The sequence below is a fragment of the Doryrhamphus excisus genome, linkage group LG12, assembly GCF_037039965.1.
Source record: "Doryrhamphus excisus strain RoL-2023G ecotype Guam linkage group LG12, RoL_Dexc_Guam_v1.1, whole genome shotgun sequence".
Classification (NCBI taxonomy): Eukaryota; Metazoa; Chordata; class Actinopteri; order Syngnathiformes; family Syngnathidae; genus Doryrhamphus; species Doryrhamphus excisus.
This window is the reverse complement of record NC_136368.1, coordinates 12,729,871-12,744,338: the sequence shown is the minus strand read 5'-3', so window position 1 is coordinate 12,744,338 and position 14,468 is coordinate 12,729,871. Positions and strand designations below refer to the sequence as shown.

The 14,468-nt window shown below is 46.1% G+C and overlaps 3 protein-coding genes across 3 annotated transcripts; 1 reads left to right on the top strand and 2 right to left on the bottom strand.

The window, feature by feature from the left end:
* Positions 1 to 50: 50 nt before the first annotated feature.
* Positions 51 to 2,536, bottom strand: LOC131135567 (alpha-aspartyl dipeptidase). The gene is made up of 9 exons (XM_058081623.2): positions 2,307 to 2,536; positions 2,024 to 2,186; positions 1,677 to 1,765; positions 1,522 to 1,596; positions 901 to 980; positions 650 to 823; positions 398 to 457; positions 243 to 325; positions 51 to 176 (listed from the first exon to the last, which is right to left on the bottom strand). The coding sequence occupies exons 2-9, from the start codon at positions 2,164 to 2,166 to the stop codon at positions 113 to 115; spliced, it is 768 nt and encodes a 255-aa protein (XP_057937606.2). The 5' UTR covers positions 2,167 to 2,186; positions 2,307 to 2,536; the 3' UTR covers positions 51 to 112.
* Positions 1,847 to 7,259, top strand: LOC131135565 (TGF-beta receptor type-2-like). Its single transcript, XM_058081618.2, has 8 exons — positions 1,847 to 2,556; positions 4,152 to 4,299; positions 5,275 to 5,477; positions 5,547 to 6,193; positions 6,261 to 6,398; positions 6,465 to 6,606; positions 6,703 to 6,830; positions 6,911 to 7,259. The coding sequence occupies exons 1-8, from the start codon at positions 2,505 to 2,507 to the stop codon at positions 7,109 to 7,111; spliced, it is 1,659 nt and encodes a 552-aa protein (XP_057937601.2). The 5' UTR covers positions 1,847 to 2,504; the 3' UTR covers positions 7,112 to 7,259.
* A 1,751-nt stretch (positions 7,260 to 9,010) lies between these two features.
* On the bottom strand, positions 9,011 to 12,079 carry lacc1 (laccase (multicopper oxidoreductase) domain containing 1). The gene is made up of 4 exons (XM_058081619.2): positions 11,596 to 12,079; positions 9,707 to 10,051; positions 9,420 to 9,636; positions 9,011 to 9,352 (listed from the first exon to the last, which is right to left on the bottom strand). The coding sequence occupies exons 1-4, from the start codon at positions 12,044 to 12,046 to the stop codon at positions 9,166 to 9,168; spliced, it is 1,200 nt and encodes a 399-aa protein (XP_057937602.2). The 5' UTR covers positions 12,047 to 12,079; the 3' UTR covers positions 9,011 to 9,165.
* Positions 12,080 to 14,468: the final 2,389 nt, after the last annotated feature.

The window sequence follows — 14,468 nt, the reverse complement described above, 5'->3', positions numbered from 1 at the left end:
ATAGCAAGCTGAAAGTATTGTTTGTGTCAACAGGACAACCAACACAATGGACACCTTGATCTGTTTAATTAGAAAAAAACCTGAGATCATGTGCAGCCTCCCTCTTGATTGGTCAAGGTTCCATCAGCAGGAAGCTGAGGTCACTTCCTGGTTCGTACTCCACAGCAGGCTGTCCCCTATAGGGTGCCACACAGGCGTTGAAAGGTGCGACATCACACACACACATGCTCCTGAACACTTACCTTGCAAAGAGTCGTGCCCTGGTGCTTCCCAACAGAGTGACTTGCCGTCCCTCCACCAGCAGCATGGAACCTTCACAAAGACCCTGGACAGACGTCACATGATTGCAAGCCAGTTAGACCCTGTTCTGCTCTACACAATGTCAGTGGTGTCTCACCAGAACTGACGGTGTGTCCGGCTCTTCATGGTACTGACTAATCCGCTGTTCTCTGGTCTCCTGCATGAGAATGTCATATCATTTGTGATAACCTCGTTGTGGTCATGTGACCAGAGATCTTTGGGCTTCATTCTGCCCAGCCTGATAAGAGCAAGCTCATGAAGTTTGATCTAGCTGCCACACCTTGTTTGAGTCATCAAAAGGTGTCAAAGTGCACAAAGGATAGGAGATAAGAGTGCTTCATTTGCTCACCCCCATGTGACGACTGTTAGGGTCTGCATCTAGGAAGTGCGGGTTGATGTTGAAGGGGACGAGGCCGATTGCCATGAAAGAAGGCGGGAAGACAATTGGCATGTCGTTGGTGGTGCTGATGCTGACTGTGGCCACGTTGGTGCCAGCGCTGGAGCCCATGTACGGGATGCCATCCTAGACCCAACAGGACAGAAAGATAGTAGTTTAGAATCAACACTGACTTGACGTCTGACTTGAGGTCAATAGTTCACCTCCAGAACCCTCCTTCGGATCTCTTTCAGAAGATGGTTGTCATAGAGACACTTCAGCAGTCGGAAAGTGTTTCCTCCTCCTGTGGGACACACTGGACCTAAGTGGCCTGACACTGGATCGACAATTCATTAATATTGACCTAAGTGGATTGACACTGACTGGATCGAAACCGGTCTAGTGGTTAGCACGCAGACCTCACAGCTAGGAGACCAGGGTTCAATTCCACCCTCGGCCATCTCTGTGTGGAGTTTGCATGTTCTCCCTGTGCATGCGTGGGTTTTCTTCGGGTACTCCGGTTTCCTCCCACATTCCAAAAACATGCTAGGTTAATTGGCCACTCCAAATTGTCCATAGGTATGAATGTGAGTGTGAATGGTTTGTCTATATGTGTCCTGTGATTGGCAGGGTGTACCCCGCCTCACGACCGAAGACAGCTGGGATAGCACCCCTCGACCCTCGTGAGGAAAAAGCGGTAGAAAATGAATGAATGAGTGGATCGAAACCGTATTGACACAACCCACATATTTACACTAGATCTAAGTAGACTGACACCGGATTGAGGCAGTACTAAAGTAAACTGGCATCCAACCAGACCGTCAAGTGAATATAAAAATGCTGACCAATAAAAATGGCTTCCGCCTTGTTAACGGCATCAATAGGGTCGGAGGCGTCGTGGATGCTGTCAAGCTCGTAACCTGCAAGAACATTGACATTGTGGTGTCACTTGGTCGTCACAAAAACTACACTGAACATGCTGGCAGGGTTCTTTACCCACCGAGAGTTTTCAACTTTTTTCTGGCGGTCTCTGCGTAGGCGTCTCGGTCGTGAAGCGCATAGGGGACAAACAAGACCCTCTTCACATTTCTACAACAGCAAAGTATGAGTGTCAGTCATGTGACCTCTAAGAGCCCCCTGCTGGTCGTTAGTGGTAGCATAAAAATGCATTGAAGAGTTAAAAAAAACACTGTTTACAAAGTTACAAAGTTAAGACTCCATGACGGAGTTTCCTGTGAGCTGAACTCTTGCCAGGACATTACAGATACACGTCACGTGATACGAGCACGCGCCTAGCAAGTGAAAATAAGTGCGCTTCTCGTCAATGGACGTTGGCGCTCGTCGTACCTGCCTAAGAAGCGCGCTATGTGCTCCTGACAGTGGTCCAGGTAGCCGCTGCCGTGCAGGGTGGAGTTGGACACTAGTAGCAGTCTCCTGTTCATTGTCGGTGAAGTCCAGCTGCCTCTTACCCGAATGTCATGTGCGGTCATGTGACCAGCGCAGCAAAGTTCTAGTGGGGAGAGGAAGTCAGCGATTGACCAATCACAAAGGAGGATCATATTTTTTTTTCAAATCCAGGTTCATACGTCAGATTGGAGGGTGTTCTTAATGAAGTGACTGATTTGCTGACCCAATAGTTTTTCTCGTTCGTGTTTTATCCGCCGGCGATGACGTCACAAGCGGCGCCTCTGAAAGAGCGGTGGGCGGGGCTTAGTATCCACATCTGGATGAAAAACATCTGGACAGCTCAGTCCGCGTCCATGACGCTCTCGCAATCCGTCCAGGTACCGGACACACACCGAGCGACGGCCGAACGTCCCCGAAGACGATGGCTCGGTTCCGGACCATTTTGCTGACTGCTCTGGTCCTCCTGAGCGTCTGTGAGTTACTCTAATGTGTGCGTGTTTGTGTGTGAGAAAGAGAGAGGGGGCGGGAGGGAGGAGGTGGAAAAGTTTGAAAAAGTCCAAACGTTTGCGACGACGTGTTTCTTTACAGAAACAAAACTATAAATTTAAATTGGAGGATAAACTGGCAGCAAATGGTTCATCAATAAAAGGGAGGGTAGTGTTTAAAATGCATGATGCAGCAATTGTGTTGTTATGGATGGTATTATTAGCACATATATCAATTTGGCTAATAGTTTAAGTGTCTTCGTTTTCGTTTTTCTGTATTCACGTTTCTCAAATACATTCTAGAACTGGCCTTTGGGACAAATGTTGAAAAAACATTTAATTTAGTAAAAGTGAACCAAAACATCTGTGGTTGTATGTGGGCTAAAGAACAGTGTCCCATATATGCTGCCATATTTTTTCCCTATGGACACAATATGTCCCCAGACTTTGTAAATATGCTGTTGTGTATCCCGCCTCTTGTCCGAAGTCAGCTGGGATAGGCTCCAGCATGCCCACGCAACCCTAATGCAACTAAGCAGCATAAACAATAGATGGATGGAAGTTTCTTGGGAATGGAGTTCACGAGAACATCACCGGTCGCCTCCCCTCTTTCAGGCCTCCATGACAACATCATAGAGCTGGTGGATGTTCGATTCCTTGCTCTCCTCCAACATCTGGTTGAGAATACCCCACATATGCTCAATAGAGTTCAGGTCTATCCCCTTAAAAGTCAGCATCTTTAGCAAAGCATGTTGGAATACTGCCCTTATTCTGTCCTCGTTTTGGGATCTTTGACTACATTTATGTTCTTCATTCATTCATTTTCTACCGCTTTTTCCTCACGAGGGTCGCGGGGGTGCTGAAGCCTATCCCAGCTGTCTTGGGGCGAGAGGCGGGGTACACCCTGGACTGGTCGCCAGCCAATCACAGGGCACATATAGACAAACAACCATACACACTCACCATTTATGTTCTTAATATAAGCAAATGTTTTTTATGACCTTGCGGTATAGCATGTTTACTTATGACATGGCTGTTTCTTCATGTATGTTAAGTGATGTCCTGATCTTGCTGGCTCCAAAACTGTTTTATCTCCAGGTACTAAAACTGGAAACCGTGATGTAACCAGACGTAAACATTCTGTCCTCTCACTAGTGTTAGCATTGTATCTTTATTTTGTCAACATAAACAGAAATTGTCGGTAACCATGATGGCATTATCTTTTTATAAATGCCTATTTGTGTCTTGTGTATGTGTGTCACTGTCCTTTTTACCACACACACTTTGTTGCAGTGCCAGTCACTGTCCTCTCCAGCAAGAAAGCCAAGATGTGTGTATCTGCGTGCGTGTATACAAAGATGTAGTTATGGTGTCTTGTAGCGTAATAAGGTGATCAAAATATTCTAGACAGCTGTCAGTACAGTATAGTACACCATCATGAACACACAAAAGTGAGTACAATTATTAGCTTTAGATTATGGTTAAGTGTGTGTCACACAAGCATAAAAAGAAGTAATAGTATACAATGTATACAATGCTAAAAATCCCGTTCACATCTCTTCTTCTTCATCTGCGTCTGCTAGCGGCAGTGATGTCTCTGAGCCATCTCAACTTCAACCTGTGTAAGTGGTGCGAAACGTCCAGTCCGGCGTGCCAGGATGACATCTGCCTTTCCAACTGCTCCTTGTCCTCCTACTGCACTTCCCTGGAGGAGATCTGTGTCTCCATATGGTGAGCTAACAGGATGACACACTAAAGTTTTATTTATTTCTGCACTGGATTTAAAACAGGACTGGCTTATGATTTAAGACTACGTATATCTATGTAGACTTACACTGGATTGACTGTAGACCGAAGTAGACTGACATTGGGTTTAAACAGACTGATGCAGACTGACAGTGGATCGGAACATAATTGACAATGCATTTACATTAGAGCTAAATCAATGGACACCACATTTAAACAGGACTGAAGCAGACTCACACTGGATTGAGTTGGCTGTGTTTACACTAGATCAGGGGTCAGCAATCAGTAATTGTAATACATATAATAATAATAATAAAACGGCAAATAATAAAAACTTAAGAAACCACATATAGTTGGTGGGTAGACAATTTTTTTTTTCAGATTAAAATTAACAGCATTATTAGAGCCCTGTAGACATGACAAAACATGACTATAGTCACATTTATAATCTTTTTATTTACAACATATTGCGCAACTGCAGGGTCTTGAGACACATGCTAACTCGCAAACTAGAGAGCTAGCGACCTAAACGGTAGCCTTCAAGTTATTTCCTTTAAACTTAAATAGCCAAAAACTTACCACTTCCACACGGATAGGGAGGATAACTATTAACAGTTATTTAACCTTTAACATGAACATTAATCAAACCTAATAATTTTTTCTGGGTACATGATACCATACAGCATCCATATCAAACTTGCGCGGGCCGCACTAACATTAAACTTTCATATCAAGGCGGGGGCCTCAAACTAGTGTCCTGCGAACCACATGTTTGAGACCCCTGCACTAGATTGAAGTTAACCGACATGGGATTGAAACTGGTATGAAGTCATAGTGAACTGGCACTGCATTGACACAAGACCTCAGTAGCTGGGTGAAACAGGAGTGACACTGCATTGGCAGCATGTTCTGGATCATACATCAGAGATGGCTGTGATGATGTAATTGTGTCTTTTCCAGGAGGAAGACGAATGGCACGGCGACAGTGCACACCATGTGTCACAACCCCGCGCTGCCGCTAGAAGGTGTGGAGGCGGGGCTTCTGCGTAACATCACTTCCAGGGAGTGTCATATGGTGGGGCAGCCAGCGGAAGTAGGCGTGGCCATGGCGTGCGCTTGCCGTGGCGAACACGAATGCAACGACAAGCTGATCTTTTCCGACGGTGAGCGGGACAGGACAGTGCGGTCATGTGACATGAGTGCACCCATGTGACTCATTCGTTGATTTTCAGGCTTCTCCAGGTTACACAGCAAAGATGTGGCCCCTGTGGTGGCTGCCAGCCTGCTCCTGCCCCTCCTGCTGGCTGCCGTCGCCACAGTCGTCTTCTGTTTCCATCGCACACGCCACCAAGGCAAACACGGCTGCCCAGCCCACTTCAGGTGGCCTGCCAAAACCAACGTGGACCGTCCTTGTGTGGGCCAACTAGAGAGCAGTGTCCAAAGAGAGGAGTTGACTGCTAAGGTGGCACCACTCCGCAGTGATGTGGGTGGGCCACTACCCATCAAGCTGGAGGCACTACTGGGCAAAGGCCGCTTTGCAGAGGTCTGGAGGGCGTGTCTGCTTCCGGGCGACACAGTGGCAGTCAAAGTGTTTCCCGGCGCAGAATATGCCTCATGGAGGAACGAGTGTGCCATCTTGTCTGATCCCGAGCTGAAACACGACAATGTTGTTGGATTCCGTGCAGCCGAAGTCCGGGGTCCAGTGGGTCATGCTATGACCGCATACTGGCTGGTCTTGACCTATCATGACCGCGGAAACCTGCAAGACTTCCTTGTGACTAATGTCCTCAGCTGGGAGGAACTAATTACCATGGCAACCAGCATTGCACGCGGCTTGGCTCACCTTCACAGTGACACCACGCCCAATGGGTCACCCAAGGTTGGTAAACAATGTAATGAATTGAGAAGATGTAACGATGCTCGTTAAGGTAATATTCCTGCTTCAGGTGCCTGTGGCTCATCGGGATGTGAAGAGCAGCAACATTGTGCTGAAGAAGAATGGGGAATGTGTTCTGTGTGACTTCGGCCTGGCACTCAAACTGGACCTGTCCCTCACGGTGGACGACTATGCTAACAGTGGACAGGTAAAATCAAATAACGTCATGGGAGCATGCCGAGGACAACCTGATCTCTGTTGTGGTCTGCTCCAGGTGGGCACGGCTCGCTACATGGCTCCAGAGGTTCTGGAGTCCAGAGTGAACCTGGATGATGTGGAGGCCTTTAAGCAGATGGACGTTTACTCCATGGCTCTGGTCCTCTGGGAGATGGCTTCCCGATGCCACAGCATCGGAGGTAGGAGAAGAACCAATCATAAGTGCCCCTTTCCTTTTGGGTTTTCCTAGGCTAAATCGCCGTGGCAACAAGACTCACTCAACTGTGTGTGTGTAGAGGTGAACAACTATGAGCCAGCGTTTGGCTCCAAAGTGTGCGAGCATCCATGCGTTGACAGCATGAGAGACCTGGTGCTGAGGGACCGACGGCGACCTGACATTCCAACCGCCTGGACGCAGCATCAGGTACGTCATGTGGCCCTCAAATAGACCCCCTTTGTTCCCTCCCAAGATGGATGGATTGGATGGATTGTGTGTGTGTTTAGGGAATGAACGTCTTCTGCTCCACCGTGGTGGAGTGCTGGGATCACGACCCTGAGGCCCGACTGACGGCGCCCTGTGTGCTGGAGCGTTTCACCACCCTGCAGCGAGAAGAGGCAGAAACAGCGAACAGGTCAGAAGGTCACGAAAGTGGAGCAAAAACGTCAGAGGACATCAGCTATGTTGAAAGCGTACCTCCTCAGTGATTCCATGAAGACATTTTTGTGCAGGCCGCTGGTCTCCACCTGGTGACCAGGTAAGCATGCCTGATGTCGTCACTGACAGCAGAAGTCATGTGACGCTGTGACTTCAACATCAACAAACAATCTTGTGATCCTTTCTTGCCAACTCTGCTGACCTTTTCTACCTAAAATGGTCAAGGGGAGGCATCCCAGTACATCACTTACAGCAACAGGAAGTGGCTTCTCCTTTGTCAGTTTTCTGTGTTGTGCGTGAGAGGGAACAGGGTCAACATCAAACAGTGCTGCTTTATCTGCTGGCTATGCTTTTTGTGTCTAATTGCACTAAGAAGCCTGGACAGACATGTTGATCATTGGTTTCATTTTTGGAATGTGGGAGGAAACTGGAATACTCGGAGGAAACCCACAAACACACAGGAGAACACGCACACTGCCCAGTGATTTGAACCCAGATCTTCTTGATCTCCTGATCGTATGACCAACATGCTAACCACTAGGGTTCGGCTTTATTGTACATTCTATCATTGTCATGTAATTGCTCATATTTGCGCCATTGTTTCTTTTGTTTTGGCAGACTGTTTGCTGCTTTAGTTGGAAAGAAAAAACAGAAATCATGCACTAAAAAGCCGACTAGTCACATGTTTGCAGTGTGCGCCGCCCTTGATGCAAGGTTAGAATTTCTTTGAAGGTGCACATCAAGGTCAGCCAGACGGTTTGGAGGGGACGGGGGTCGTCAGGCACCATTTTTAATATCATGCAGGCTTAATTCCCAAACCCAGCTCTTAACCTTTCTACCAATACAGCCATGTTGTGGATTGTAACCCCTAACCCCTTAATCCTACCCTAACCCATAACCTTAACCCCTTAATCCTACCCCAACCCAGAACCCTAACCCCTTAATCCTACTCCAACCCATAACCTTAACCCCTTAATCCTACCCCAACCCAGAACCCTAACCACTTAATCCTATCCCAACCCAAACCCCTTAATCCTACCCCAACCCAGAACCCTAACACCTTAATCCTACCCTAACCCAGAAGCCTAACCCCTTAATCCTATCCCAACCCAGAACCCTAACCTCTTAATCCTACCCCAACCCAGAACCCTTAACCCTTAATCCTATCCCAAACCATAACCCTAACCCCTTAATCCTACCCCAACCCAGAACCCTAACCCCTTAATTCTACCCTAACCCCTTATCCTACCCCAACCCATAACCCTAACCTCTTAATCTTATCCCAACGCAGAACCCTAACTCCTTAATCCTACCCCAACCCATAACCCTAACCCCTTAATCCTACCCCAACCCAGAACCCTAACCCCTTAATCCTATCCCAACCCAGAATCCTAACCCCTTAATCCTATCCCAACCCAGAACCCTAACCCCTTAATCCTACCCCAACCCAGAACACTAAACCCTTAATCCTACCCCAACGCAGAACCTTAACCCCTTAATCCTACCCCGACCCAGAACCCTAACCCCATAATCCTACCCCAACCCATAACCCTAACCTCTTAATCTTATCCCAACCCAGAACCCTAACCCCTTAATCTTATCCCAACCCAGAACCCTAACCCCTTAATCCTACCCCAACCCAGAACCCTAACCCCTTAATCCTACCCCAACACAGAACCCTAACCCCTTAATCCTATCCCAACCCAGAACCCTAACCCCAAACCAGCTAACTAATTCTACCAACACAGCACAGAGCCCAAACTGATGAAGCTGCTGGGCACCCAGCACAGATTGTTTGCTATGTGAAGCACTACACCACCTGTGACCCCAGACCTTTGACTGTCTCACATAGTGGTCCAGTGGGTAGTGAACAAAACCAGATGCTTGATTATTTATATGGATAAAAGCTAAATGGAGATAATAAACATTTACAGAACATGACTCAGCAAATCATCTCAACTTTATTTTGTTTGTCAGCAGAAGAATTTGGACAGTGACATTGAATAAAACATGTGAAGGTTTGTATATGGATGTTTCCAATTATTATTATGATTATTATTATTCTGTTCCCATGTTTGTCCTTAAAAGAAGACACCCTCCTGGGTCAGTGGGATGTCTCCATCTCCTTGATCCACACAAAGCCCACTTGGGTGCCAAAATTGGGTCCGTCTCGGACATGTGAGAAGAAGTCATGGGGGTGGCAGGAAGTGCACGGCGTCACGTGCGACCTGTCCGTCACTGTGTCATCATGGATATGCTCTGGCAGGATCCCGCCCTCCTGGAGGAGGAGCCTGTGGCAACCAATCACAAGTTGTAAGTGTTAAAGTGGAATGCTGGGAATTGTGAACAAAGCACCACCTGTTGGCCAGGCGGATGTTGACGTGCGGCCTGGCTGACTGGGGGTCAGTAACGCAGTCCCGATGGAAGTTTGACGCCTGCGCTTTCTCCAGCGTGAAACAACACGCCCCCACCGATGGTCCCAGGACCACCAGGATGTTCCTGGCCTGGCACCCAAAGTGCATCACCATGGCCTCCACTGTTGCCATGGCAACCCCCATCAGGGTTCCTCTCCATCCTGAGTACCACATAAAGTTGCTTCCTGCTTGATGGCACCTCACATACGTGCGTGACGGCACCTCACATACCTGCGTGAGCAACACCTACCACCTTGGACACAGGATCAGCAAAGATGATTGGGATGCAGTCGGCTCCCGGAGCGGCGACTACCTTCCCCGGCCGATCGGTCACGATGGCGTCATAGCTCTCTGGCTCAGGTTCACCAATGATCCACACCTGGCTGGAATGCTTGACCTTCGGCAGATGGAGGTGGCGCGGGTGGAAACCGGCGTGGAGTGCCAGCCGCCGTCTGTTCTCCTGAACCACAGCAGGGGGATCACACCTCTTGCTGCTGCTGAACAAGTTCAAGGAGGACAAGGAGGGAATGTAGGACACTCCCCCTGAACGCGTGCTGAAACCATGGCCAAAACAATCTGCAGGTAAAGAAAAAAGACAGCATGTATAGTTTGAACTTAAACCTAAAAACCTGTGTTAAAATCCATCAAATTTCTATACCGCTTATCCTCACTAGGGTCACAGGCGTATTTGAGCCTATCCCAGCTGACTTCAGGCGAGATGGACACTCATTACATTGCAAGCTACCGGTAGATCGCCAAAGTAGTTTGGGATGATAACGTAAACGTCACTTTGTAGATACATGTCTTATAACATCCTGATTCAGTGAGTCGCTGTTGATGGACTTTACTGTTTATGGGTGTCATACAACTTCATGTCAAAAAATCAGAACTATCCCTTTAAGAAAAAATGAACTTGAAACATACAGTATGTACAAACAAACACTAAAAACTTTCAGCATAACTGTATGTGGAATTACATTATGGAATGAATTGAGTAAGTCAAACAATGTACTAATATGAGTATTTGATGTTTACAAAGTGTTACCAATGTTTATATGGAAGAACACCAATCCGCAGTGTCTGATATGAACATTTATTATTAATACAATATTAAGCCAAATGTGTTTGTGTATTTACAGTCCAACCTTGGTTTTCATCCACCCTGGTTTTCGTAGGATTTGATTTGTCTAAGTTTTTGTACAATGTCTTGATTACCATACGGTAACAGTGTGCTTAAAGGGAACCTATTATGCTTTTTCCACTTTTCTGACCTATAAATGTTAGAATGCTGTATTATCATGTTAAACGATGCCAAAGTATCAAATAATGAAAGACGTTTGGCATGGCTCTGAATGCTCGGTTTCACAGATTTTCTTCCAACACCAGCTCCCTGTCACATCACAGTGAATCGTACTTCCTTATATGGGCATTCCCGAATACAAGCTGTAGGCCTGCCCTCCCCGCTCTCCTGCACTGTGAACATTTCACCTAGCAAGGAGTGTCACCAATCACAACAGAGAGGGCGGGCCGTGGATGGACTCAAATTAAAACAGACTTTTGAAAAGCCAAGGAAATACAGCTGGAATAGGTGCAGATTCTGGAAGATCTAGAAAGTTCTCTGTGCAGGTTATCATGTGAAGCTGCCCCACAGGAGTCCACAACTCAATACAAAGGACCCAAAAAGTAGCATAATGGGTCCCTTTTAACAAAATAGTCCACGGGATTCAGTGGCCAAGCAAAGCCGCCACACATTGATGAAGAATGGATAGGAATCCTTGTTGAGTTGGGAACCTATACACAAGTTACAGCCAGGGAATCCTTTAATCATCTTTATTGTGCTTATGTGTGTTGGGGGGGTGTATCTATTCATTGAATACACAGAGAACAGTGAACAACTCATGTATCGATCGCCTTTCTCGCAGTGTGCGCCACACACATTTTCTGAATGTAAAACTATTGGCTATTAAATATGTTTTGTGCTAATATTTATGTGTGTCTGGAATAAATTAATTTTTCGTATAAGAAAGGTTGTTGTGAACATGTATTACATCATGTTGTTACTATTCTGTAACACATAAAAACATCAGCTGACCGACATCATCCTTGTGTGTTGAAGTCACCTGGGATCAGCGATGACGTTAGCAGTCTAACGGGCCCGCCCAGCGCCGGAAGTGTGTGCAGAAAGGAACTGACGTCATCCTCCTCCTCATCAGGTGAGTGCGTGTGGCCAGGGCGGGAACATCCAAGCCTGTAGGTGAAGTGGTAAAGAGCCGTAAAGAGCAGCTGCTCGTACCGAAGCAGCCGCTCTCGACCCCGCTCACTCGTGATGACGCGCAGCGCGTGCACATCCAGGTCGTCTGCGGCCCGCTTTAGCCGGTATATGCTCTCGGCGGTGGAGCGCGAGTCCAGAAGATGCGCGTCCCCGTACGCGAACACCGGCGTGTCCGTGACGTCACCGCCGCCGAGCAGCACAAATAAGTGCGCGTGCGCTGCGGCCTCCTCGCGCAGCAGCCGATCAGTGCACCCGCAGCGGCAGGCGTGTGGGAGATCCAGCAGCACGACCGCGCACATTGTGCACGGCGGCCGCTCGCTTGCCTGCGCGTGTCATACAGGCCGTAATAGGAAGCGGCTCACGAGGCCACACTTCCTATTTGCCCTCAAGCCCCGCCCACTCAGGAAGTGAGGGCGTGACAGTACAGCCAACATGTGAGAAGTTGGCCGTACCGTTGACTGAAATGCAGTACAGAAGAATCAAAAATCAGCAAACTTACACAATAATATATTATATTACACCATGTTTGTGACATTCTTGTAGCGTCATTGAATTTGTTGACCCAGGAAAACATCAGCAGGTGATGAAAGAAACCTGAAGAAAGACTCGAAAACAATTAATGACTACTGTCACTATCTACTGTTCATTGAAGACTTCATGAACAAAAGTAAAATGGTTACACCACAATATGCAAACCATTCATCAGCAAGAAGAATAAACCCGGCTACAATTTGCCAAAAACTACAGAGATGAGCTTCAAAAATTCATCAGTCCATAAAACATTTGTCTCTGAATTTATGAGGTTTATCAAAACTCTTGATTATACGGAAACCCTGAAATGAGGGAAACTCTTGAGTTTTCCAGTCCAGAAAGAGTGTTAAGTTACCATGGTAACTTATTCAGTGAACCTTATCTGTTTTCCGGCAGGTTTTCTTGAACAAACTTTCTCAAACTTCCTTTCTCCTGTTGAACCTGGGGCGTCTGTTCCTTCATAATCCAGTAGATGTCCAAGTAGGAATAATTTGAGTTCCACAAATCCATGGTTTTATATGTTATCATTCCCAGATGAGAATTTGACCAAATGCTACAGTTGCACTCACAGTCACACTCACAGCTAATTTGCCCTCTGTTTCTTCACCAACGGGCGCTTCCATTACAATACAGACCTCGCTACCTACCTTATTAGACCAGGCAGAAAATATAACAAAGTCAATGTGTATCGCTGTAAGGAAAGTTTACTCAATAATGTATGATAAGCAAGAAAAAATACATATTCATTCATTCATTTTCTACCACACAGAGATGGCCGAGGGTGGAATTGAACTCAGTTGTCCTAGTTGTGAGGCCTGTGCGCTGACCACCCGTGCAACCTGAATTTCATTCATTAATTCATTTTCTACCGCTTTTCTTCACGAGGGTCGCGGGGGTGCTGGAGCCTATCCCAGCTGTCTTTGGGCGAGAGGCGGGGTACACCCTGGACTGGTGGCCAGCCAATCACAGGGCACATATAGACAAACAACCATTCACACTCACATTCATACCTATGGACAATTTGGAGTCACCAATTAACCTAGCATGTTTTTGGAATGTGGGAGGAAACCGGAGTACCCGGAGAAAACCCACGCATGCACGGGAGAACATGCAAACTCCACACAGAGATGGCCGACGGTGGGATTGAACCCTGGTCTCCTAGCTGTGAGGTCTGCGCGCTAACCACTCGACCCAGCCTGAATTATATTTAATCATTTATATTTTTTCACATATTTAATCTTTCCATTGTAGTCTAATTTAGTTTTTTAAACAATTGTCTTTTATGTAGGGTAGATATCTACACTATCTATAGTTTTTGTGATTTTATTCTGTCTGACCAATTTTACAAGACAAGATGTTAACTTTTACTAGTGAGTGAGTTTTATTCCTTCTCATAAGTGGAGATTACAGAATATGCTTGGGGAGATGAAATTTACTTAAACAAGTGGTCTTGGAGGCCTCAATTAGGTTGCTGAGAATTTCTTCTCCAACACCATCCATCCATCATTCCACTATTTTCCACTTTTTCACTGGTGTGCTAAAAAATAATTAAATGTTAAATCAATATATTTAATGCATTCAAACTTTTGCAGTGACTTAGTCAACTGTATCATCATCTGTAGATTTCTTTCTAAAATGTCTTCATACTCACACACATTAACACTTTCAGTTCCAGTGGTGAAAGAAAGACAACCGGTTTCTATCTACAGTTGCCATGGTGATCCTAGAGTCAGGGCTCCCTTTGTGTGATGACTTTTTATAGTGGTCATGCACAAACTTTACTCAGAGTCAATATACTCTTAATTCAAGATCAGATGTTATGGACAGTATACCCAGAGTTACCCATCTCAGGTTAAGTAAAATCAGGATTAGACTCAGAGTTTGTTGAACCTCCCAAAAGAGAAGATGCCCCACACTTGATTACCAAGAAATAAAATAACAGACTAGTGAAGTAGTAATTATAATATAAATAGAAAGTATAAAGTTAATGAAAAATTTAAATAACTATAAGTGTAAACGATAAGTAGTGTGTCTTTGTGAGTTATACCAGCAGAGGGCGCCAAAGGTCGGATGCCAATAAAGGGTGTACCTAATGGCTTGTCCACTGAGATGTGTGTATGTAAGGAAATTAATATATGCATTTATTTATACATATATTTGCACTATATGTAATTTAATATGTAGATGTAT

Excerpts from the sequence above, each read along its gene's own strand:
- LOC131135567 (XM_058081623.2), bottom strand. The coding sequence starts at position 2,166 with ATGACCGCACATGACATTCGGGTAAGAGGCAGCTGGACTTCACCGACA. Across the intron at positions 1,766-2,023 it reads ATAGCGCGCTTCTTAGGCAG|AAATGTGAAGAGGGTCTTGT; the intron begins GTACGACGAGCG and ends TTGCTGTTGTAG. Across the intron at positions 326-397 it reads CGGACACACCGTCAGTTCTG|GGTCTTTGTGAAGGTTCCAT; the intron begins GTGAGACACCAC and ends ACGTCTGTCCAG.
- LOC131135565 (XM_058081618.2), top strand. The coding sequence starts at position 2,505 with ATGGCTCGGTTCCGGACCATTTTGCTGACTGCTCTGGTCCTCCTGAGC. Across the intron at positions 5,478-5,546 it reads CAAGCTGATCTTTTCCGACG|GCTTCTCCAGGTTACACAGC; the intron begins GTGAGCGGGACA and ends GTTGATTTTCAG. Across the intron at positions 6,399-6,464 it reads ACTATGCTAACAGTGGACAG|GTGGGCACGGCTCGCTACAT; the intron begins GTAAAATCAAAT and ends GGTCTGCTCCAG.
- lacc1 (XM_058081619.2), bottom strand. The coding sequence starts at position 12,046 with ATGTGCGCGGTCGTGCTGCTGGATCTCCCACACGCCTGCCGCTGCGGG. Across the intron at positions 10,052-11,595 it reads AACGTCATCGCTGATCCCAG|ATTGTTTTGGCCATGGTTTC; the intron begins GTGACTTCAACA and ends CTTTACCTGCAG. Across the intron at positions 9,353-9,419 it reads AACATCCGCCTGGCCAACAG|GCTCCTCCTCCAGGAGGGCG; the intron begins GTGGTGCTTTGT and ends TGGTTGCCACAG.